The 25334-nt window shown below is 40.4% G+C and overlaps 1 protein-coding gene across 2 annotated transcripts; it reads left to right on the top strand.

Annotated features, from left to right (window-relative positions):
- Positions 1–51: 51 nt before the first annotated feature.
- On the top strand, positions 52–25334 carry UBE2L3 (ubiquitin conjugating enzyme E2 L3). Of its 2 annotated transcripts, none has more exons than XM_044990513.1 (4): positions 52–155; positions 9887–9982; positions 17716–17902; positions 23210–25334. In XM_044990513.1, the coding sequence occupies exons 1-4, from the start codon at positions 129–131 to the stop codon at positions 23362–23364; spliced, it is 465 nt and encodes a 154-aa protein (XP_044846448.1). In that variant the 5' UTR covers positions 52–128; the 3' UTR covers positions 23365–25334. The 2 variants fall into 2 exon arrangements, with proteins under 2 accessions (XP_044846448.1, XP_044846447.1); XM_044990512.1 differs by lacking the exon at positions 52–155 and adding an exon at positions 453–656.

Raw genomic sequence — 25334 nt, 5'->3', positions numbered from 1 at the left:
AGCAGCCCGGGCGCAGGAGACAGGGGCCCCTCGCTTCCCCCTCGCTCCCTCCCTTCCAGGAAGCGCAGGGCTTTAGCCGCCCCGCCCGCAGCCGCCATGCATTGTGGGGCAGCACTAGCAGATCCAAGATGGCGGCCAGCAGGAGGCTGATGAAGGTAACATCCAGCGCCGCGCCGGGGAAGGACCGAGCGGGGGGTGGCTGGGGGAGGGGGCGCTTCCGCCCCGGGCCCCCTCCGTGCTGGGGGGCAGCGACCCTCCGCCTGGGGGCGCGCGGGGAGCTCTCCCCTCCCCCCGCGGCAGCCCGCGGGACCAGGAGCCCGGAACAGGAACAGCCGGCATCTAGGCCGCGCCTCGGAGGGGCCTCGCTCCAGCCGCCCTGCCCGGGGCCGGGCTCCAGGGGGTCCCGGAGCCCCTGCGGCCGCCCGGCCCCGTGTGGGGAGCCAGCGAAGGGTGCCGGGCGCCGGGCCATGCGCCTCCCCGAGGGGGCTCCTGCCGTGACTAAGCAAAGAGGAAGCTGGTGCGGGAGGAAATGCCGCCTGGCTCCTGCCGGGGGCTGGGGCTCTCGCCCCCCGGGCTCGCCGGGATGGGGACGATTAGCCCGAACTGGCTGCAGAGCTGCCCGAGCGCCCGGAGCCCCGACCCGCCGGGACCATGAGGCGAGGATGGGGTGGGACGGGCTGAGGGTTTCCGCCTCCCGGGCTTATTTTAAGTTTGTTTTTGTCAGGCGTTTTTGTGCTTTTATCGTTAATCTGCCCCGCATGTGAGGGAGCCATGGCTGGTTTATCAAGTTGAAATATGGACCTGGGTTCAGAAGTTACTTCACTGAGTTTGCCTTAGACACAAATCCTTTTCTGTTTCTAAACCTTTATTCCTTCTGACCTGTGTATAATCATGTAAAGAGTGGCCATAGCCTGTGGTGGTTGATTTTTACTTAAGAATGGTTTTATTTAATAGTTTTATTTTATTCTGTTGTTCAGTGTTGTATCTTTATTATTTTTTTTCTTGCAATAGCTCTCACAATGTGTAAGATGCTTTTCTGATGCCTAGGAAGACAGTCACTGCCCCTAGAAGTTTACAGTCTTATGTATCAGAGGGGTAGCCGTGTTAGTCTGGATCTGTAAAAGCAGCAGAGAGTCCTGTGGCACCTTATAGACTAACAGACGTTTTGGAGCATGAGCTTTCATGGGTGAATACCCACTTCGTCGGACGCATGTAGTGGAAATTTCCAGGGGCAGGTGTGTGTGTGTATATATGTATATATAAGCAAGAAGCAGGCTAGAGATAATGAGGTTAGTTCAATCAGGGAGGATGAGGCCCTTTTCAAGCAGTTGAGGTGTGAAAACCAAGGGAGGAGAAACTGCTTTTGTAGTTGGCAAGCCATTCACAGTCTTTGTTTAATCCTGAGTGGATGGTGTCATCTTATGTAGTGAATGACATCATTATCATCAATTCAGACTGCATACTACTCAGGGCAGGGATCTGCCACACTTTCTGTATAGCACCTAGTGGGACAGCAACAACTGTAATTATCTGTGTACCTGGTACTGTACAAACGTACTATGATCTTTGCACCTAGGTGTTCATAACCTAAATCAGATAGATGATATAGTTTAACCACATGATACGTAGATGCAAGGACCAAACTGAATGTTGTGCAATGTTCTTCATTTTTTACATATCTTGTACTTGATGGGAGAGAAGTTTGGTGCCACTTCCGTTAGTTTTGTTCTTTTAAGTCTTGATCCTGAAACTGGCTTCAGGCAGGTGGAGCCCTGCCCAGAACCTCACTGAAATCAGTGGGGTTCCACCCGGACACAGGGTTCTATCCTTGTTGAGCCAGATGCTGGATTGGGGTCTGAAACTCGAGTTACACAGATGCATAGTTCATACATTCAAAAGTGCCTGAGGATTATAATGATAAATGAAATCTTAAACTATCACAATTCTCTTTAAGATTAGCTTTGCTATTTTAAATTTGTTCTGAGTGTAGATTGTAATTTAACAGTAGAGCACCTTTGATGCAGAGTCATGCACACAAGATAATATCTATAACCTCAGCAAGGAACATAAACTGCTCCTAAGGAGCTTGGTGAGACTGAACTAACTTGTGGTTTTGTTTATTTTTTGATATATTCTGTTTTTAATAATATATTTCATGCTACCACATATGAAGCTATTGATGCAAATATGTCAGAATAAGAACCCCCTCTATTTCACATGAACAAGAGTAGTTATTTTATGTTTTAATAAGCTTAGCTTTTCTGCTTCATTTGAAATTGAATTTCATATTCAGAACCATATATACCCTTTTAAAATTTTTGTAAGGTAAAAAATGTACATAAATACTCTTAGTACATTTCTAAATAGGAGCAAAAAAAATCTTAAAAATTTGGAGGGCTGCAGAGGCAATATTTAATATTGCTAAGTATCTACCAAAGCTAGTTATCATTCTGCTACATTTTATGGTGTTAATAGTATTGCTGCAGTATGTTTACAGAGACAGTATATAGATGTTAGTTTTCTGAAGTATTTGATTCTTCTGTCTGCACTTAGACATGTCTCTTCTAGAAGAAATTTGTGGCCAAACATTTGATTGATTAGGGAGCGTGGTGGTGGGAATAGAGAATCTATTACTAGATTTTACTTTCATTTTTGTTTCGTGTTCATGAATTGTGGTAATCAGAAACTTTTCCCCATGAGTTCAGCAGCTGCATAATGCTCTTAACAGTTCAGAAATTACCTTCTTATACACCACCATTAGTAGATATTATTACTCACCCCTATCACCCCTCCCCGGTTTCAGGATTTTGGACTATAGTACAATTCCATTGTACCACAAACTGCACCCGTAAGTGTTCCAGTGCCAAACAGAGTGTCTGTTTTTTTTTAATAGTGATGATAATTGGATGTTTTCTCAGTTATTTACATTATACTTTTTAAACAAAGCTTAGGGTCATAAAATGTAATGAATGCTTGAAACCTCAAAGGAAACCCAATTTTAGCTCTGTATTTTCATACTTGTTAATAATAATAATAATTTTAAAATCTCTGAATTTTCTTACAGATCTTTGAACTAAATATAGTTTGTTTTATAACTGAAAATAAATTTGGAACCTCCTGCAGATTGTTCAAACTATAACATGCACATGAACAGGGATGTAAGTGAATGGAAATTTGTTTTATTTTAAAAGTGCTGGAGTTTGGAACCATTGAGTGGATCATGGTTATTTATTTGTATTACACCAACAACAAGAGGCTGCACTTGAGATCAGAGTCCTGTTGTAGGTGATAGTGCTTGCTGTGAAGAGCTGACAGTATAAATAGACAAAACAAAGTATGGGAGATTGGAGTATCATCCCCACTTTACAGGTGAAAACTGATCTGTCTTTAAATTGAGAGCCAATATTTATTTAGTCTTGGCAGAATTCAATTTTTATTTGTTATAATTTCAATAGATAATATTGATGTTCATTTTGAGTATTTTTTAGATTTTTATCAATTTAATTTTTTACATTTGTGAAATTATGGGTCTTAAGCACTTTTATCTATTTTTATCATTTTAAATGTTCAGTTGCAGGAAGCTATGGGGAATCAGAAGATTATTTAATGACAGTAGACACTGAGATTCAAAAAATTCAAGCTTTATAACTTAAAATACAAATTGTCAATATGTCAAAAAATACAAAGTAAATATCCTTAAATCAACAAATCATAGCTGTTTTTACTAGTCCACTTGTTAGTCCATTTGTAACAAGTCTAATTCAAAAGTCTTCTCAAGCAGCATTTTTCTTTCTTTGCCTGGCTATACATTTTAGTTATTATTGATTGAAATATGTTGTCTTTTTTGTGACAGTGAAATTGATATTTACCAATAAAAATCAAATCTCTCTAAAATTATATTTAATAACTTACAAATCTTAATATGACATACTAAAATTTACACAAATGCTATTGTATGGTTACAATCATAAACATTCAAAACAGGGAGGGAGGTGTTGTGGTGGTGTCTATGGGCCTGAGTCCTATTGTGCTAGGCCCTGTACAAACAGAAGATAGATAGGGGCCTTTTATCACAAACTCATTCATCTGAATAGTCTAATTGAAGTCATTGGGGGCTACTTGCATGAGCATTTTACAGGATCAGGCCCCAAGTTTATCATAACAAATGCAGTTAGCGGATTAAGCCCCGAGTACATCAGACCCAGTTTTAATCTATGAGCCACCGTGACAGCTGTGCTCCTCTAGGACAGTGCAGATCTCAAAGCATGTGAGAGCTGGCGACAAAGCATTCTCTGTCGAGGGGATCCAGCTATGGAACAGTCTTTCAGAAGAGATGTGGTAAATCTGGAGTCTGTCTTAGGAAACCCTGTAAGGCCTTCCCTTTTGAGAGAGTTTTTACACCATAGCTGACGCTCAAAATTCAAACACCCCTTTTATTTCCAAACTGTTACTAACTCCTACCCACCAACACCACAAAAATCCTACCACAAGAAGAGTTTTGATCCCAGAAAGGGAGGAGTGCCAGAGACTCCATGGTGTCCATAATAAAGGATTTTGTTATTGCTGCTGATTTTATGCAGAAGTCACTTGGATACCACAGTGATGGGCAACAGTATAAAACCCTAAGATAGATGGATGGAGAGATGACATTAGCTGGGAGTACAATTAAAGATGGGAGGGAGGCTTATATGGCAAAGGTGGTCACGTTACTTGTCTTTGCAGATATATATCATGTTAAAATAAAATACCATGTGTGGAACTTGTACTTCGGTTAAATTGGGTTGGGACTACTGTATATAGAGATATGTACTTAAAAATGTAATTAGTAGTCCAGAAGACTCTCTTGGACAGTATCTGACACTCCTTCCTCAGGTAAAGCTCCTGTTGAAGTCCCAACTATAATATGACCAAGTAAAGGTTTCTATTAGGCCTATTATGTTTCCATTTCCTGGTTTTTTTTAATGTTTAAAAAAGTATAATTAATATTCTGTAAATGTAAGCTTTTGTTTTTGTGTATTTTAAGGAAGTGAGGAAGGGCAGAAGGAAGATTATTTTAATCTTTTCTTTGTGTACTCAGTTGCATAGTCACATTTATGAAGCAATGAACTCCACAGTGAAATAAATCTCAGAACCACACCCATGTAATTAATGTTGATGCATGTTATACTGTTTACAACACTAAGGCATAATGTAAATACACCACCAAATTAGAGAATTTTGTATTTTTAATCAGATTTTTTTCAGTTTATAGCATTGATACTTTGTATGTGTAGGTTTTTAATTGTTCTGGCCTTTACTCCTCAGTAACAACTAGTCAGGAGAAACAAACTTTGTCTGTTTTTGTGCTGGCGTTTTTTTTAAAAAAAGCTTACACATTTTACAGCAGGAGTGAGAACAGTGTGGTTTTATAACTCAGAAATGGGTGACGATATTTTACTCAATTCACTTTTGAGCAGAGATCAAACGTAGAAACTTTCTGCCAGAAAGAAGAATTATTCAGAAAATATAGTATCAGAGGGGTAGCCGTGTTAGTCTGGATCTGTAAAAGCAGCAAAGAGTCTTGTGGCACCTTATAGACTAACAGATGTTTTGGAGCATGAGCTTTCGTGGGTGAATACCCACTTCGTCGGATGCATGTAGACAGAAAATAAAGAATAGGTGAAAACACAAAATTGTAATGTTTCAATGGAGCCTTAACTATAGCTTTTATGAAAATTAAATATTCTCTTGGATTTTTATTTAAATGTGAAGTTTTTTTTTTAAAAACACTACCTTGCAGTACCAGAGAACCAGAAATTGAAATAGATCAACTGGCTAAGGGACATAGTCATCATAAGTGTTTTTATGTTTAGAAATTGTTTACCTACTTCTGTTCATAAATAACAGATTACAGAATATCTTTTCTCTATTCCATTTATTTACTTTGTGCCTGATGCAAAGCTTATTGGAGTCAATGAGTGTCTTTCCATTGATTTCAATGGGCTTTGGGTTTAAACCCTTTGTGTATAGTCAGTTTCCCTGTGTAGACAATCATTGAGGCAGGCCTCAGTCTTGGGATGGTTCATATGCGCAAGAGTTTGCAGGATTGGGACCGAAGCTGTTTTTCCTTGTTTGTGTGGCTTTTTCAGAAAGCAGCATAAACATTTTTGTTTTTTTGTTTTTTAAACCTGTTTATGAAATCACAAACTGGCAGAGGGACTCAGGTGCAAGTGCAGTATTTGAAATTACTTTTAACTTTTTTTTAATTGACTAGATTTCAAGTTGGTGGCACTTCTTTTTCTTTTTGCTTGCTTTTTGAATTTTTAATTTTAAGCTGAATTTGAAATTTATGCTTTCAAACAGCATAAATGGTGAGAATTACTTTTTTCATTTTCAGTAATGTAACATACATAAGGAAAAATACTAAATGCTTTTTGTGACCACGTCCCTTCAGTGCTGTACCTGAAGATTAAATATTACATATCAAACAGTATGTTCTCCATTTTATATACTGTACTGTGGTTTTTATCTGAACATGTTGAAATACTTTACAAACTTGAAGTCCCAACACATCCCTGTAAAATAAGTAGATATCTCCATGTTATAAAAGAGAAATCTGATTCAGCAAGGTCACACGCAGGGTCAGTGGCAGAACTGGAAATAGAATTAGGAGTGTGCATTCCCACTTCTATGTTCTAGCTATTAGTGCACTCTCTCATAGTCACTTATTTACATTATTTAAAACAGCAGCATTAAAGGGGATGGGAGAGAATGGGAATTCAGCTATTCACTACATTTCTAACCTTAAGGTTTCCTTTAGAAAAAAATGCGTGTTTGGCCTCATTCTCTCACTTCCAAAAGTCCTTTTTGTCCTTTCAGAGTCTGTGATCTTAAGGTGAAATTAGTCATTTTTCTGACTCTGAACATGGTACTACCTCTTACCAGCCTGTTGCATGTGGACATTCAGCAGAATCATATTTTCTTTCTTCTTTGACAAAAGTATGTTTTTATTCATTAGCTATGTTGCCTTTGCTGTGCTAGTATTTTATTATGAATTGTGTCTCACCAACAAAAGTAACTAAATTTCTGTTACAAAATCTTTATTCCTGGCAGTGCACCAGCCAGAAAGAATACAGTTTGTTTTGCAGCTTCCTGGTTGAATTTGCAGGGAAGTCAGTAAGCAAAAAGCCTCTTCTAAGCTGAATAAGTTTAATATGGAAGTTACCGATTTGCAATAAATATGGAACCTCACAGTGCTACTTTCAGTCAGTCATTTTTGAGTATAAAGTGAAACTTTAAGCAACCACACAAGGGACTGACAAAAAAAATTGTCTAATGGACATGGCCTTCTAGTAAAGGTAGAGTAGGATTGTACTCAGAGACTTGATTCTCCACAATCTTGCACCTTGTGTAGTCCATGCCTGTTTAAAATATATGTATTATATTCTAGTCTGAGTTGGCAACTTTTTATACCTACTTTGTACTTCCTTTGCATAAGTAGAAATTGCTACAGTAGGTGAAAGGTCATGGAGAATCAGGCTCAGATATTTGGTGATACTTGATGGGGCGGGGGGGGGTGTCTCTTGAACGGGTTTCACTATTATACGTCATTTCAAATGGAAGAGCTGCAGAGCCAGTAGGGTTACTGGGGGAAAAAAAATTAATTCTCTCAACTCTGAGTGAAGGAATTTAAGGAAATCAGAGAGAGGCTTGCTGGTTCATTTAAAACTTTCTTTGGTTACATACAAAGCTTAATAAAATTGTGGTGATCACAGTTAACTTCTGCACTGTATTTATTGCATTTCTTAAATCAACCACATTACAGACATGTCAAGTTTTTAAAACAAAAGTGAGAGTTTACCTCTTTAAATTAACATCATTTGTTTTTTTTTTCATTCTAAAGCTTACCACACTTAAATGTGTTAATTATTTTGATGGAGACAAAGAGACTGATCACATTGATAGTTAACTTGTCTTTATATAACTACTTCATCCTTGATCTGTTTTTATATGTATTAGATTGTAAGCTCTCTGGTCAGGAACCATATCTTCCTGTGGTTTTTATATAACACCTAGCACAATGTGATTTTGATCCTAAATGGGGGCCATTTGAGAGAAACTAATATAAATTATACATATTATATAAATCTCTATTAAGAGTCAGATAATGTCTAAAATAAACAATTTTTCTAACCATCTGTGTTTTGTGGGAGAAGGCATCAGTCATGCATAAGTTCTACTTTAAATGTGTGCTGGTGATCTATCTGTATCTGTAACTTGCTCTTTTCATGATATCCCATAAGTTATTTTTGTTTTAGAATGGGCTTCATTGTTTAAAATTGTGGGTTATGAAAAAGGGTAGTTCATTGTGACTCTACGACAGTGCTACATGCAACAAAAATGAACCAGCTGAAAACGCAGCTGAATTACTTACATACTTCCTGAGCCTCTCAGAAAACCACCACAATCTTCTGCACTTTTGAACTGAGACCTTTTGTACTTTATGTCCAAAACCAAATACCTAGCATAGTACTAGATTCTTAGTTAAAATGGACATGTGATGCCTTATTGCTGCTGCTAATAAAGGTTATCTTTCACTGAACAGCGTGGTTTAGGTTTAGCATATCCCTATGAATGGAAATCCATGAGACTTTTGATGTGTGACTTCATGCTCTAAAGCATAATCTTACCACAAAAAAACCCTATTTCTGTAATATCGAACAAGTTAGGGTACATTTAATGGCAGTGGAGCCAGGGGACCAGACTAACTAGTCATTTCTAGTGTCCCGAAGACAAGTCTTAACCTTATGTTCTGGACATGCTCCTTAGCTGTGCTTATATCTATTTTGACATACACTAGAAAATGAACCTTTAAGTATGTTGTAGGAGAGTTTGGACTTTGGACTTCCTGTTGAACTTCATTTAATCATGATGCCAGAGTAATGCTCTAGTTCTGAAAGAATAAATGTAGTTTTTTGTTTCATTGGGAGTGCCCTTTGTAAACTACTGATGTATTTATTAATACAGGAAACAAACATAGTGTTTGTTTTCCTTGACCTAAACTCTCTTAAAATATCGTGTACACTTGTATGTAATTGGCTTATTTTTCACTGAAAACTAATAACGTTTTGGCTCACAAGGCCTGTCATTCTCTCTGAAATTTCTGAAGGAAGGGAAAATATAGTTTCTTAGCTCATGCAGTTAGTCCTTAAGGTTGTAAGTATCCAAATGGCTGTAATATTGCTGTTAACTTAGAGCTTTGCCTACATGATGGAGGTGCACTGGATTGGTTTTTAAACCAATCTAATTAGACTGTACAGACCTCTGTATGGACACTTATTTTGGTTTAAAATGGGCATATTTCATTTTAGCTTAAATCTTAAACCAAAATAAGTGTCCACACAGTGGCTTGTACCAGTTTAATTAGATTTATTTAAAGGTATTATTTTAAACCAACCAGTGTAGCTTTCTCATGTAAACAAATCCTAATACGTCTGTTACTTGTTTTTGTAGCTGGCAAGTTGATACAATATTCTCAATCCACAAATTGTTTTGAGAATAAACTTTTTAAACAAATGACTATTTGATATACAAGTGAGTGTAACAAAAGTGTAAATAAAATATATAGCTATGATGCAATATTATTAACCATGCTTCTGTTGTAGCTTCATGGCATATCTCTTAATTCAAGAAATAAAGATTTTGATTCCCTGGCCTAGATAACCTTGATTCTTTATAGGTGCAGGAATTCCATTTGTTTTATTAATTATGTGACTTCTGAGACCACAAACTCATTTAATATAAAACAAAGGACCCTATTTTCACCTCTGTGTTTCTTGAAAAAAATAAATGAACATACTGCTTATTACTGTTATTAATGTATACTTACACTCTGCTTGCTTTTCAGGAGCTTGAAGAAATCCGCAAATGTGGAATGAAAAACTTCCGTAATATCCAGGTTGATGAAGCTAATTTATTGACTTGGCAAGGGCTTATTGTTCCTGTGAGTATAGAACACTTACATTGTTCTTTAAAGCAATCCACAGACCATTTGTACCTGGTGATGACTTGTGTTGAGGGGGGGAAAACTCTCACAAATCCATAGTCTATTAGTACTGTAGGTGGCCATTATATAATTGTTGCACCTTGACAAATGGGTGATTATTTGCTGTTATAAAACATTACTTTGGTTATTCTGGTTATGTTTAAAGAAGAAAAGATCCAGTGAATGGTTGCACTGAAAACATACCTGTTGTTTACTGGTTATAAAAATAACTAGGCTTAGCAGGATTCAGTTTTAATTTATAACTGTTGGTAAATGTTGATTTCAGATGTTGCACTGAAATTGACAAAAAAGAAAATCAATTGGTAACTGTCACTGTGCCTGCAGCAATCAAGTGTCGCTGGTCCCTCTGGCCATTCGGGGGGGTACTCTGGAGCCCTGTTGCCAGGGGAGTGAGTGGGTGGTTCCAGCTGCAGAGGGCTCTCTGCGCCTCACCTGATCCCACAATAGGGACAGAGCCGAGCCCCCTGGCTGGGACTGCAAGGGAAAAGACAACAAGCCTCTGGCTGTGGGGGACGCCAGCCCACTACTGAATGGCTCCGGCAACAGTTCAGGGAGCCCTCTGCAGCCTCACCAGCACGGACCTGCTTTCTCACACATCAGCTGAGAGTGCCAGGAGACTGCAACTTTCCCTGCATCTTGCAACTGTAGGGATCGGGTATCACCAGTGCTATGGCCATGTAGGGAGCCCACTGCAACTTTGCTGTCTCAGCCCCACTCCCTTACTTGTGTGACAGCAGAGTTGCAGAGGACTCTCTAGACAGCTGCAGCACCAGTGACACCCAAACCTTGCAGGCATTAGGTGCAGGGGAGGCTGCAGTTATCCTGGCCCATCGGCACAGAGGTCCCTGGCCAGGATTGCAAAGGAGGACCTCAAGCCCCTGGCTGTGCAGGAGACCACCCTGTCCTTGAAGAGTTCTTGCCTGGGGATGGCTCGCACGTTCCTGGCTGGAGGGTGAGTAAGTGGGGCTGGTGACACCTAATCACTGCAGGCACAAGATGTAGGGAAAGCTGTGATTCTGGCCCGGCAGACTAGAGACCCCTGGCCGGGACTGTGACGAGGAGTCAGTATTGCCCCCAGCCAGGGAGGAGGCCACCCCACTGCTGAATGGCTCCATTGCTGGGCAAGAGCCATTTAGCAGTGGGATGGCCTCCCCCAGAGCCAGGGAATCATCTTTGTCCTTCTCCTCTTTCCTCCTTGCAGTCCTAGATGGGGGTCTCTGCTGTGCCCTGCCAGGACCCCAGCTTTCCCCGCACCTTGTGCCTGCAGGGATCCATTGTCACTGGCCCCGTGGCCTTGCAAGGAGCCCTCTGCAGCTCCGTTGTCAGAGCCCCACTTGTTCATTCACCAGCCCAGAGCATGGGAGCCATCCCCGAGCAGGAACAGTTCAGCAGTGGGGCCTGCCTCATGACCTGGGGCTAATCCTTACCCTGGCCAGGACTGAAGGAGATCTCCACTGGGCCAGGATGACTGCAGCCTCCCATGTACCTGGTGTCTTGGGCCCCTCAGCTGCACAGGAAACCCCCTGCAACCCTGCTGTTAGCGCTGCCCTAACCCCAGCCCTACCCCCCACAACAGTAAAAATCAAAATAGTTTAAAATAGGAAAAAAACCTTTTTAAAAAAAAATTATTTTCAGCAATAAAAAATAGAAAAAATTGAGTTCTGCCAGCACTAAATGTAACCTAGGTTTGTATGTGATGCATAATGAAATTTTTTAGAAGTCTCTAAGGTGCTAAAGTGGATTTTGGGAGATCTGGATTCAGTTTTCAGCTGTATCACAGACTTCCTTCCTTCATGACCTTGGGCAAGTTACTTATCTCCTGTCCTCTGAGACAATTGGGGTGTAGGTATTACCTTATCTCACATAGGTGTTGTGAGGATAAATCCATAGGTACTTGGGAGAGGCTCCAATGCTGTTGTGATGGGCGTCATATTAGTACCTAGATAGATGCTTGAACACTTTAGGCCTGATCCTGCAACTAGCTCCATGTGAACAGGATCGGGGCCTTAGTCATATTGTGATGTTGTTGCCCTGCTTCTTTAGTGTACAGACACTTTTAATCTTAAAATGTTAAAATAACACAGTTTGTTTGAACAACGGTATCGGGTTAGTTTGTAAACAAAGTATGTTTAACTGAAGTGTCATAGTCCCCAAATGGCATTGTTTTATAGTCACAGTGTTCTAAGTTACTTAGGCACTTCTGAAAATGTTATCCAAGAATTTTACTTGCTCTCAAAGGCCTAATGCATTTTAAATTAGATTTTTAAAAAGCTGTGTAGACTATAAAACAAACACTGTTGTAAGGTGACTGAGCATTTAAGTTGCTTAACAATCACTTATTGTCAACTTAGTTGGAGCTGGGGAGAGAGAAAGATGTAGGCATACTACTATTTTCCAGGTATCTGTTTATGTGCAGGTAGCCCATAATTCGCGGGTCACGCAGTAACATGTAAAGAATCTTGTGTTTTGAAACAGGTAGACTAAGCAAATACAAAAGCTCTAATGCTTTGTGTATGTTGGCACTTAGATCATGTTAGTGAATCTATTTTTACTGTTTTCAAATGGTTCCTGCTAATTTGGTGTAAACATAGTTTGCCTGGCCATTATGATATCGTGATAAGAGCATTAAAGCAGTTATGGTTGTATCATAGTAGCCAGGCAAAACATATTTACCTCATTTTGGCAGGAATAATTTTGAACTTGTTTTAAAATGGCTCTGCTAGTATGCTTTTTATGTCCGTGAATATGGGCCTAAATTAACAGGTCTTAAACTGGTGCAGGCAGTACAAAAATAACTGGAGTCCAAGGTGTGCGAAAGAATTAGGCCTGGATTTTCGGGATTGGGTATTTTAAGTTAGGCTCTAAGTGCTGGGTTTTAAAAATCTCAGCACCTCTTGGAAAATAGGCCACTTATTTATGCACTTAGATGAGGATTAGGTACCTAACTTTAGGCATCCACTTTTAAAAACCTTGCCCGTGCTTTTGTACCTTTGAAAGAGAAGTGGTGGGGTATGATTTCTAAAGTGCACTAAGGCGCTGTGCATTAATTGGTCTGTGTAGAATCTGCTGGTGTGCTTTAACAGCATGCTTTTGTATTATGTGAAAGCTCACTAGGGAACCTTTAGTGCGCACCAGCAGGATCCACAGGGATAAATTGATATGTTAGAGCGCTTTGGAAAGCACACCTCTGTAGACCGCATTACCCCACTGTTTAGACAAACCCTAAAAGTAAATTACTACTATACTAGTCAAATCAGGGCTTTGGAGCGGAGCTGCTCCAGAGCAGTGGAGCTGCAGGCTTTTGCCTGGAGCTGGAGCGGAGCCGGAGCACAGCTCCAAAGCCCTGAGTCAAACAGAGAGGGATTTGTTGGAAAGAGGAAGGAAGGAATCCAGTGTATTGGATTGTCTGGTTGAAGTCGTATGGATTTTCACCTTCTTTATTTTGGGCATTTTCCACTACCGAGTTCCGTGTTCACTTTCCTGGATGAACAGCTGCATCTAATCTGTGGAAAGGAGAGTTGGGCTACTTGGACATCAATGCTACCTTTTGGTTAGATGCAGTAGAAAGCTGGAGAGAAATATAATCTGCATGTGATCTTAAAGACTTTCAACATCAACTCTGCAGTGCCTCTGGCTTTGTTAGTTAAAAGGTACTCCTGAACATGGATCATGCGTGCTACATCGAGATGCTTGCTGATCCTTTGGATTTGAAACACTGTAGAACAGGGGGTCCCAAACTCAAATGACCATGTGGCCATGGGGGCTAGTTCATTGGCCTGAGGGTTGTATCACTGATACACAGCCCCTCGCTGCCCCCACTCCACCCCTTCCATTAGGCCCCGCCTCTCCCCATCCCTTCCCTTCCCCCATTCCAACCCCTTTCCTGAAGTCCCCATCCCAACTCCACCCAGAGGATGCATGAGGGGTGTGGTGGGGGCTCAGGGCGGGGAGTTGAGGTGCAGCAGGAGGTTGGGGTGCAGGCAGGGGGCTCAGGGTGCAGAAGGGGGGTGGGATGCAGCAGGGGGCTCTGGGCAGGGGGTTGGGGTGCAGGAGGGATGTGGGATGCAGCAGGGGGCTCAGGGCAGGGGGTTGGGGTGCAGCAGGAGATTGGGGTGCAAACGGGGCTCAGGGCAGGGGATTGGGGTGCAGAAGGGGTGTGGGATGCAGCAGGGGGCTCAGGGCACGGGGTTGGGGGGCGGGGTTCAGGAAGGCTTCAGGCTCTGGGGTGGCAGCGGCGCACACTGGGGCCAGGGCAGGCTGCCGGCCCCGCTGTGCTCTGGGAAGTAGCTGGAACCATGTCCCTGCGGCCCCGGGGGGGTGGGGGGGCACAGGGCTCCGCTTGCTGTGCCTCCAGGTACCTCCCCCGAAGCTCCCATTGGCCATGGTTCCCTGTTCCTGGACAATGGGAGCTGCGGGGGCGGGGGTGTGCCTGGAAGCCAGGGCAACACATGGAGGGAGCCCTCTGCTTCTCCCCTCCCTTCCCCCCCCCCCCCCCCCCAGCCGCAGGGACATGATGCCAGCTGCTTCAGGGAGTGGTGCGGGGCTCGGGGGGGGGGGGCAATCCTGCAGCTGTACTTTGCCCACCCCTGGCCTGGAGGTAGGCTGGGGGGGAGGCGGCCTGTGGGCCGCGTGTTTGAGACCCCTGCTGTAGAACGACTGATGCAAATAATCCCTTTGAGTCTTTGGTGCCTCTTTTGTGAATAAAGTGAGCAGGATTTGAACTTTAGAGAGGAGATTTCTATTAAATAATATATTTTTAATAAAACACTGTTTATGGCTCTTGTATAGCATTTTACTGCTTGGGCATTCTTCCTAATCAGTATAAAGCTGAGAGTATGCCTTTCTTTTTAAAGAAAAACATTTTATGGTGATCTGTTCCTTAAAAAACAAATTAAAAAAAACCAAAACCTCAAAATGTTTGAGCTAAAAAAGAAAACAGAAAATATGTAGCTTTAAAAATGAGGTGTCTGTTTTAAATAAAGATTTCTGCTCATTAAGACTTGAATTTGGAATACTTTCCTCTGCAAAGGTTCATGACATCACAAACACCAAAAACAGCATTGCAGGGAGCTGCATCCCAAAGACAGCTTTAGGTTTTTGTTACGTGCTTTTGCAGGAGAAACAGAACTTTGAAATTGTGTTTTGGCATGATTATGAGGAAATTATTTTAAAATAATGTTTTGTCACTGAATCTACATGTATTAAGGATCTTAAGTTTTTGTACGTATTTAAAAAGCACCTTGGGTCCCCATTTAAAGGGAGGACACAATCAATACAAATAATATTCCTCTCCTTTCTATGCTTAACTGGTCTAGAATTGTCTGAAATTCAGCTACCACACTTTGAATAAACTTTTTTTTTTAATTGGCAGACATATTCTGGGTACAGATGAAATCTTTTTGATGTTAAGTTTGCTTTTGAAGTACCAGGTATATGTTGTTGGGTTTTTTTTAGAATAATTGTCGGCACTTTTAAAAACAAATTATCAGTGTTTCAAGTAGCTTTGGCTAGTTATTGATTGTCCAGTTCTGTATTTTTAATCTCCCTTCTGGGCAGCCCCTCTCCACAGCTTTTGTAGAAATGATGCTTGATGTACAATTGAGACTTGATCTGGCATTTGCAGTAGGCGGGCTTATTGAGTGATATTTTGTGTAATGTTCAGTTAAGGTTGTTGTGGAGGATACAGTGCTAGAAGTAGCCCAGCCTGCTATATTTGTCCTAGAACATTGTTAAAGAAATAAGCAGTTACCGGGTTATGAAACAAGTCAGAGACAGCTTGTTATCTTGTTTTTTTCCTCTACTGATGTGTGTCAGATTTTTTTTTATATTGCTTGTTTTACATGACTTATAACAAGACATTAGTTAAAAAAAAATAAACCTTTCAGGATAAGATGGTTTCATGTTCTATACATTGAAATAAATTTATCCGTCATTGAATTTCTATACTATATTTGTTTCAATTTCAATATATGAAACATAAAAGAACACTGGTCTGCGACTCCATGTGCCCTTGTAAAATACATTTATTGATGTATCATAAACCGAATCTTCTTTTTAAATACTGGTCACAATGGATGGCCTTTTGGGGAGTGAAAGGTATAGCACAGACATTCAAAGTGAGCATTACCGTCATTCATGTTCAGGTGTAAGTGATGAACAACCCTTTGCATGCAATCTTTTAATTCCACTTCATGAGTCAGATCCTTACCCCTGCACTGACCTCTTGATGCTGGGAATAAGGGTTATAGCTGTATAAAGTAGCCAGGATTTGGCCAGCAGAGGATTTGTGAAAGATTTTCAAGCCCTGACTCAAGAGTGTATGTGGGCCAGGGTGAAGCCGCAGTATGAAGTGTTGCAGAGATTCCAGGCAGCACTGCAGCTCATAGGACACCCTGTGCACACTGTTGTTAGTTATACAAGCTTCCAAGGCTGACTAAATTATGCTAGGGTCACTTGAGAAGACTGGATGGATGTAAAGTGGCTTAAAGTCACCTTCGCCACCCCACATACTGTCTTGTGAGTTCTGTTCTGTCTTCGAGGACAACACTGAATCTCTCCCCATAGGTATAATGCCGTTTTCCTTTCCCTATAGAGTGTTGTTGTTTTCCTAAAGATGCTAATACTGGAGAGCTCATTTTTAACTTCTAGAATGGCTTTGATTAAAGGGATTGGACTGACTGGCTGCTAGGTGGGGGAAGTTAAACTGTACGCTGAGTAAAAACTCACTTCCAGCTATTCAGAATCTCTCTTTCCCCAGTATTCTGAGTAGTTTTATCATGCTGAAATCCTTGTTTGCAGTATAAAACGTTATATTTTGATAAACTCTAAAAATATCAAGTTGATTTTTCTTCTGGGTTTCTCAGAAAGTAATTGAAAAACATTTTTGAAACTAGGACTACAGTGTCTTGCAGCAGTTGCTATCCGTTTCTGAGCATTGTCTTGTTCAGTTTCAGCATGAAGAATCACTCTCCCTACTTTCATAGTCCTCTCACTGTACTCCTCCCAAGATGATCTGATGAAAGGCACCCGAAACTGCATATGAATTTAGTGTTCTCATCAGCAGATGCAGTGAATATCTATGTTTAGTTAAAAAAAAATAATGAATGGTCAGCAGACTTTATGCAGTCAGCTAAAGCAAAAAGATTCTCTCAGAGCATAGAGGGAAACCTGACAAGTCAAATTGCTCTGTTGTTTGTACCACCATACTGGGAGAAATAAAATAACTAGGTTTAGAGACAGAAACCGAAAACTTGAGGAAGAAAATTGGTATCTAAGAAAGGACTGGAAAACCTTTATGAAATTGGGAATAACAAACAATTGTGAGATTGGAGGCCTTTTTTATCAATGTCACAAAGTTCTGCTTTCACCAAGTAGAAATGTCAATCACCCCTCAGTGCTGCCATAACATGTGTGGCTTTTATTTTCCGTTCAAGATAAATACAGATACTGATAAAACACTATTACCCCTTTGCAAAAGAATATTATGGTTTTGATGATTTCTGGCGCACAAACCTAAATCTAGACATGTGAATGGACTTGAAGGCCTATTCAGACAACAGTGTATCTTAAACATCGACCATTCAAAAGACTGAGATCTATAGCACACAGTCCCTTCAAGTGTATCTGTTATGATGTCTGAAATCCCTTAATGTTCTGTCTTCTCGTTGCAGGACAATCCTCCATATGATAAGGGAGCCTTCCGAATCGAAATCAACTTTCCAGCAGAGTATCCATTCAAACCTCCTAAGATTACATTTAAAACAAAGATCTATCACCCTAACATCGATGAAAAGGGGCAGGTTTGTCTGCCAGTAATTAGTGCTGAAAACTGGAAGCCAGCAACCAAAACTGACCAAGGTAAGACACTGTGTATGGTGAACTTAATCTCAAGTAACTGTGTTGGTTAAAGCCAACGGATGCTTGGTATTATTGTTTGGTAGCTGATCTCCCAAGATATCTGTTGTCTGTAGGTTTGTGCAATGGATTACTCCCTCTGGGAATGTAGTGAATCAGTGGTAGTTGATCTTCAGTTATACGTTAGGATAATGCAGTGACTTAGCATGTGTTGCTGTGGAGCTGTGTCATTGATGATCAGAGCATCAGGTCTGAAATACCTAGAAATCATAGAACTACAGATTCAAATCCTAACAAAAATGGCTCCTCTTAGTTCTTAAAAAATGATCAATTGAGTACTATGAGACTTAGTGTGGAGGTCTCTTGGATAAGACCTTAAACATTTTAGGGTACGGTTGGGTTTGAGGGACTTTTCTATTTCCGTTTGTTGTTAGGCTGAGGATTTGTCTCCGTTTGGTGCGGGCAGAGCTAATTGGTTTATATATTGGTGTTGAACGCTGTTGGGTGATTATTGTAAGTATAACTATTGTTAGGGAGCTCCTTTTTTATATGGGCTTTTTTTAGTGTTATAAACTCAAATTAATAATAGAGAGATTCTGTCTTTCATCAGAGCTTTAGTGACCACAAAGAGCTTTTTTTATGTAGAGGCAGAGTCTGTGCAGGTATCATTGACCAAAAATTTCCCTTCTCCCAACCCCCATCTGTCAGTTTCTCGCCGTGAACTGTGTTGACAGAACCAAATACTGTAGATACATATGGATGTCCATGTAAATCCTACATCTCTGACTTCTCCTTTTCACTTCCATATACTCATAATTTCCTAATACTATGCTTGATCTCAGCCCAGAGAAGGATTTAGGAAAATAATCGAGGTATTTTTGCCCACCAGTAACTTAAATAGCCAAATAAAAGCCACCAAACCTATTATGTGGTGAGTCCTCCAGGAGGAATAGCCCTTTAGCCAAACTTGGGGAAGAATTTAAGTTAGAACTGTGCATCTGCTAAAAACTTAAGGTGGCGCTTCAGCAGTCTGCTGCCTGGTACAGAAGAGTAAAAGGAGAACTATACAGTCTCTCTACCTGGTCTTACGCCTGGACCTTGCTCAGCAGTTTCAACTGATACTAATAATTGAAAATAGCAAAATCCTCTTTTAAAATCAGGGGAAAAAATAAAAATGGCTTAAAAGCAGGAATGTGAAAAAACATTTCCGATCCCACCATTTTTGCTGCATTTTGCAAGTTTAAGCTGTGTTTAAAAGAATTGAGTTTCTCTCTTGCAGTGGCAAAGAGTCTTCACAATGTGAACTCACTGCTTGTTACCCCAGCCTTGCATAAAACTGTCTGCAACCAAATATTGGCAGTCTGGCTGAGGTGCACATTCCTCTTATCATACAATCGTAAGACTGGAAGGGACCTCGAGGTTATCTAGTCCAGTCCCCTGCACTCTTCCTCATCCCCGTTCTGTGCTGTGAGATGTGACTTTCAAAGTCTGCATGAACCAAAGGAAAAAAAGCAACGTCACTCAGTGCAATATCAGGATAGCTTTAAACACACAAATGTCAGGAAAGGGGAAAGTTAGTATATGAAAGGTGGGATGAGTTGAGATCCCTAAGTGCACCTCTTAAGGCTACACTACATATTAAGGCTACAGCCGCTTAATATTAAAAAAGATACATGTGTAGTGTGATGGAATTACTGTTAAGACTCATCTTAATACTATTTTAGGGCCTGACTTGTGTGTGTTAAATATTTTTTAAATTTAATTATGTAATGTGTGTGAAAGAGGAGCTGTGGCATACTGTAGTGTTGATATATGGCTTGGTATGCAAGCATTAATATGGCAACAGCTCTCAGATGCAGCAGTCTCATAAGTCAACTGTGAAACCAGCCAATATCAATTCTCATACTTTACCTTAAACTAGAGTTGTTTAAATAAGCACATGTAAGCCAGCCCCTACCTTAGCAGTGGAGGAATAGGTTATCCTACTGGGATCCAAGTTTTGGTCTCAAGCTATGTTCCTTGCTCCCAGGTTGGCGAGGGATGGAGAGTGATGTGAATGCAATGTGTTACACCCTCTGGCAGAAGCACCGCATGTAGTATTCTAGTAACCACTTTGGTGAACTCTGAAATGACGTGATGGATGCCAGAGTGATGAACAGAGTCCAAATCCTCATCTGCTGAGACGCTGTTGTGGAGTTGAGGGAATAGGGGAGCATGGGGAAATATGAGTGCATTTAAAGTTGGGAGGTATGGAGAAGGAAGATGATGTGCTTGCAGGAGAACAGTAATTTGTAGCCTGATTTGAGGCTGTTTCAAACTCTCGAAAACATGTCCAAACACAGTTATCCTCCCACAAGATTATGGTTCATCCTTATAGCATTGATGAGACTGAACCGTGTTTTAACCATGCCCCTTGAATTTTGCTACAGCCTTTGCAACATGTTACAAGAGTCTGTAGCACATTTCAGGATGCTGTGTTGTAACCACAATAGTTTGTATTGTAAAGATTGTTGTACAGTGTAGTTTGGACTATAGTGTCAACATATTTAACATGGGAGTGATATGTCTTGTACATTAGGAACCTCTTTCAGTACTTTAAATTATAGATAAGTTATATTTTATCAAGACCACTATTGTCAAACTCTGTTTGTAATACATATTCATGATAGTCTTTCATGCACCATCATTAAGGTTATGATTTGGTCACGGAAGACAGGCACACCTCCATGACTTCAGCCTGCAGCAGCTGAGAGCTGCAGGATACCCCCACCTCCCGTGGTGGCTGGGAGCTGCGGGGAACCCAGAATGGCGGGGGTTCCTTGCAGCTCGCCAGCCACCGAGGGTGCGGGTGGTGGTGGAGAATCCACGTCCACTCACCAGCTGCTGCGGGTGGCAAGGGATCCCTGGGAGCTCCTCAGCTGCTGCGGGTGGCGGACGAATCCCCTGGAGCTCCCCAGTCTGGGGGGAATCCCACAGAGCTCCCTGCGCAGTGGGGAATTTCCTGCAGCTCCCCAGCTGCCACAGGCGGGGGTCCCTTCCAGCCGCTGGGTGGGGGAAGGGCCGCAGCTCCCAGCCACGACAGGGCAGCGTGCTCAACCCTCCTCCCTCTCCGTTTTGTCATGGACATTTTTAGTAAAAGTCATTGACAGGTCGCAGCTTCTGTGAATTTTTGTTAATTGCCTGACAGAATCATAGCTTTAACCATCATCCAGCCAACGTCCATTCATAGAAATAATTACAGGGCAGGAATCCTCATTTAACCAGTGTTATTTCTATAACAGACCTGTTTAAAATTGGTGGCTGGGGCTTGACTACAAATACAGGAATGTAGTGGTCAGTTTATGGTGTGAGTTCTCTCTCTAGGTTTATTCTCCACTAGTTGACAGTGCAGCATTGCCCATTTTGACAGTCAGCACTACTGATGTGCTTGTCCGGGTACGAAACAATGAGGAAGTTATGGTCCCTACCCAAGCAACTTGCAATTGACACTTTATCCATCTTATTTCAGAGCAGGTGTTTAAAAAACAAATCTTAGTCTGCCTCTGTCCCTATATATTATATTCCATGGGATGTATCTGATATCCAAGAATGTGCTGCCTGAAATTGTCACATCACCTGCCTCTTGATCATCACCCTCCTGTGTAATGTGTCTTGGTCCCATTTACCAAAGCTCCTGCTCGCTTTTGACACTATATAAAAGTGAACTAGAGCTTTCAGATGTTTACTAATTTGTGCACTTTTGAATATGTAATCTATAAAACTTTGTAAAACCAGTGATTGTTTTAATCCTATTACACTTATTTCCCTTGGTTTCCTTTTTCAGTGTTTTTTTTCCTCCTCCCAGGAAGTCTTTTTGGTTGGTGGTTTTTTTTTAGTTTTTTTTCTTTAACTTGCAGTTCAGGATAGTTGTTGCAAGAGTCTGATAATCCCATAGCAAAAAGTAACAGTTGTCTATCTGCAGTGAGCTTTTAGCTAGAGTCTTCTGACATCCAGGGCATTTCAGAATTTTGCTACTAGAAAACTACTTCCTGTCTATTAAATATAGAGTAATTTTCATTTGCGGACCCTTAAAAAAATGTGAATGGAGGTGCAGACCGGGTTGGAAATCTTATACATAGTTTGTGGACCCCCAGGGGTCCATGGACCACAGATTGGAAACCACTGATGTAGAGAGAAACGGCATTAGTGTTCTACAGTATTTACTATAGTAGAGACTTCCCTCTGTTATACAGGTACTATATTTATCAAGCAACTGTGGTATTGAGGGAAGGAAGCTTCCTTTAAATGATTTTTATAACCAAACATTCCAGAGAGCTGCTTTCCATTCCATATGACAGCTGGTTACCAGTGTGGAAAATATTCAGTTAATAAAGTTTTGACATAGTTGCCTGAAGAGCATGGGAGCAATGTTGTATATTGTTTGAGAACCTTAAATCTGACTGGGGGTGAACTCCTCTATTTTTTCCATACACCTATTTTCTGTAGATCTAAGATATTTATTGCAGATAACCTACCTTCCATTTGTGCATGCTCCTCTTAATGATTGCACACAGTGTAGTACAGTATGAGAATTTGTGATTGCTGCAGCCTGTCAGTTTAGCTAATTAGCTCCTAAAGGCTAAAGGAACATAAAAAAAAAAAAGTAGCTTTAGATTTCACAGCAGTATGCCAAGTCCATATTTTGAGTGCCATGGCTAGTTTAGTTTAATGTGATTAGTTAAGACTGACATTTCTCATGAAGAGCCATTGACTGTTTTAGAGCATGGTCATGAATATTGGGGTGAGAATCACCCTGAAGTATTACCAGTATGTTCATCGAGTATATCTTCACCAGCAGGTATATTTGGCAGTTCATGTAGGAGTAATGGTAGAAATTGTTTCAGGAAGTGAGAGAATATCCAATTTATTGTATTCGTTTTAGACCAGGTTGTTTGTAACAATGGTAGTTTCTTCCATATGTAGCTAGATAAAATACATTTCATCAATTGCGCTAGTTACTTAGCCAGAAAATCTGGAATGCAGTGTGAGCTGTATGGGATTTGTCTATTAGTTTTCTAGTGTCAACTTCCAGTTTTTCCTTCTTGAGATGAACTACGAATTCAGAATCACTACCAAACTAAAATTGTGAACTGTGTGCAGTTGCTTTGTACTTGTTTATATAATGTGTTGGTCTCTCTTTGGAAAGCATACAGATTTATAGGGTCATTCTTTAACACATTTAAACTCCTATTTTTAGTGCATCACTTACATTTTGGCTATTTAAAAATTAAATGTTCACGTCACTGACAGTACTTGTACTTCTTTTGACAGTAATCCAGTCCCTCATAGCACTGGTGAATGACCCACAGCCCGAGCACCCCCTTCGGGCTGACCTAGCTGAAGAATACTCTAAGGACCGTAAAAAATTCTGTAAGAACGCTGAAGAGTTTACAAAGAAATATGGTGAAAAGCGACCAGTGGACTAAAATCTGACACGATTGATGTCAGCAACGTGTGTTAGAAGATCCGGAGCAGTGCATTTCAGACACACCACAAAGCAGGACTCTATGGAAAATTGACAAGTGCCACCTTTTGGTGTTTACTTGTGGCTGTTACTAACTTTCTACAGTTTTCTTAATCAAAAGTGGTCTAGGTAACCTGTAAAGAAAGGATTAAACATTTAAGATGTTCTAGTTCTGCTTTCTTTGTTTAAAAATCACTGCTTCAGTATACTTTAAAGGATGCTGTTTCTTTTTCTTGTCAGAATTTATCAAAAATATCTTAGACTTATATTCTGCCCTTAAAATTCAAAAGGTTGTGGCTGTTATTTCTTCTTTTCCCTTGCAGTTCCCACTATCTTGCATTCATTTAATTTTTCATTTAATTTTCTTCCCCCAAACTGATGTCTTAGAAAATATATTCCTGTCCTGACAGAAAATGGTTGAATGTTTGGCAGTTCTGTTTACTTTTCTCTTTAAATGTTGCACTGTGCTTTGTGGGACTTAGGTTGCAAGTTCCCCTTAACTTCAGTTTGTAACATAATAAACAAAAAACAACCCCCCACAAAAACAATCAGAAACAAAGCCTAGGTCGTATGTAAATCTGGCTGATGTTACCACAATAATGTTTATTAAATGGGGAAACCCAAATTTTGTGTGCGTGATTGAATTAAAATATGACTTATGTGCTGGTTTCGGAAAACTGAAAACAAAATTGTGTAGCCAATGAATAGTGGAATGTGATTATGAAGTTCTTTCACTTTAATTCTTAATATCTATGCAGACTAGCTAGGAAAAACTTGCACAGAACAGCATTGCAACCACTTTAGAAGAGTTTCAGAAATTGGGGACCAATAGGTACCAAAGTAACAAACTGTGTTTGAATTAAAAATTGATACTTTTTGGAAATGTTAATTTTGAAATTAAAAGTTAAATCTGACACCACGGCTAGTCATTTGAGTACATCTTTCCATCAAAATGTATTATGAAACCATCTGTATTTTTTGAGATGGGCCCTCCTGCCCCCCCATTACTGTATGATTTTTTTGAAAATGGTATGAGAATAGCATTAAGCAATAAACGAATAAATAGAATACATTTCACTAGTACTGTTCAGAAATATCTGTAAGAAATAATATACGACACTTGAGTTAGATGATACTTTAAATATTCATTGAAACACTCCCTCCTACCTTATTTTTACTTGAATAAGTTATTTTCCCTTCAATCCAAGGCGGGCCTGCTCAGATAAAAGGACTGTTCAGGACTCAATACCCTTTATAATCTAAATGTTTTTCATATTTTTAACTGCCTGTTTTTTCCCCCCCTAAATCTAAAGTGAGGTCATAGCCACACAAACCGCCTTCTCTTCCCAACCATTAGAATTTTGATATCTTATTGAACAAGCAGGGTTATTTCCAGAAATTAAGAGTGCATATCATTTTGATGTGCAGGAAGCTGTATTAGTAAATTCTTCACGCCCAGATGGTTATTTGTACTACAATCAGCATTAGTACAGCATCTGTCTTTGCAATGTTTCAGCACTTACGTGTGTCTAGGGAGCAGTAGAGAAACCCTTTTGGGTTTAATGTCTTGTATGTTTCCTGTCTTTTCTGCTCAGCCCTTTTTATCTAGATCCAGCTTTGATTTAGAATTTAGCATAAAGAATGACAGCCCAATACCTCCGTTGAAAAGTAAAACATTTTATAAGTGAGGGAGCTTAAGAACTTGGATGTTTAAGTATTCTTAGACAGATTCTTTGGCAGGTAAATAAAGTTAAACCGTGGTCACCTTATGTAAAGAAATGTGCATTTCCTAAGTGTTTTCAGGCTCGGTGAGAGCACTGTCTATTACCAAATTTTCACATCTTTGTGTCTTCATTTGCAGCAAGTGGGTACTGATTTTGTTTCATTCACGCTCACTGATTCATAATAAAAAAAGCCAAATTATTCGTCAAA

This window comes from Mauremys mutica, chromosome 16, assembly GCF_020497125.1.
Source record: "Mauremys mutica isolate MM-2020 ecotype Southern chromosome 16, ASM2049712v1, whole genome shotgun sequence".
Taxonomy (NCBI): domain Eukaryota; kingdom Metazoa; phylum Chordata; order Testudines; family Geoemydidae; genus Mauremys; species Mauremys mutica.
This window is presented reverse-complemented; position numbering and strand designations above follow the sequence as displayed.

Coding starts and splice junctions, on each gene's coding strand:
- UBE2L3 (XM_044990512.1), top strand. CDS start 468: ATGCGCCTCCCCGAGGGGGCTCCTGCCGTGACTAAGCAAAGAGGAAGC. Junction 657..9,886: donor CGACCCGCCGGGACCATGAG/GCGAGGATGGGG, acceptor CTTGCTTTTCAG/GAGCTTGAAGAAATCCGCAA. Junction 9,983..17,715: donor GGCAAGGGCTTATTGTTCCT/GTGAGTATAGAA, acceptor TTCTCGTTGCAG/GACAATCCTCCATATGATAA.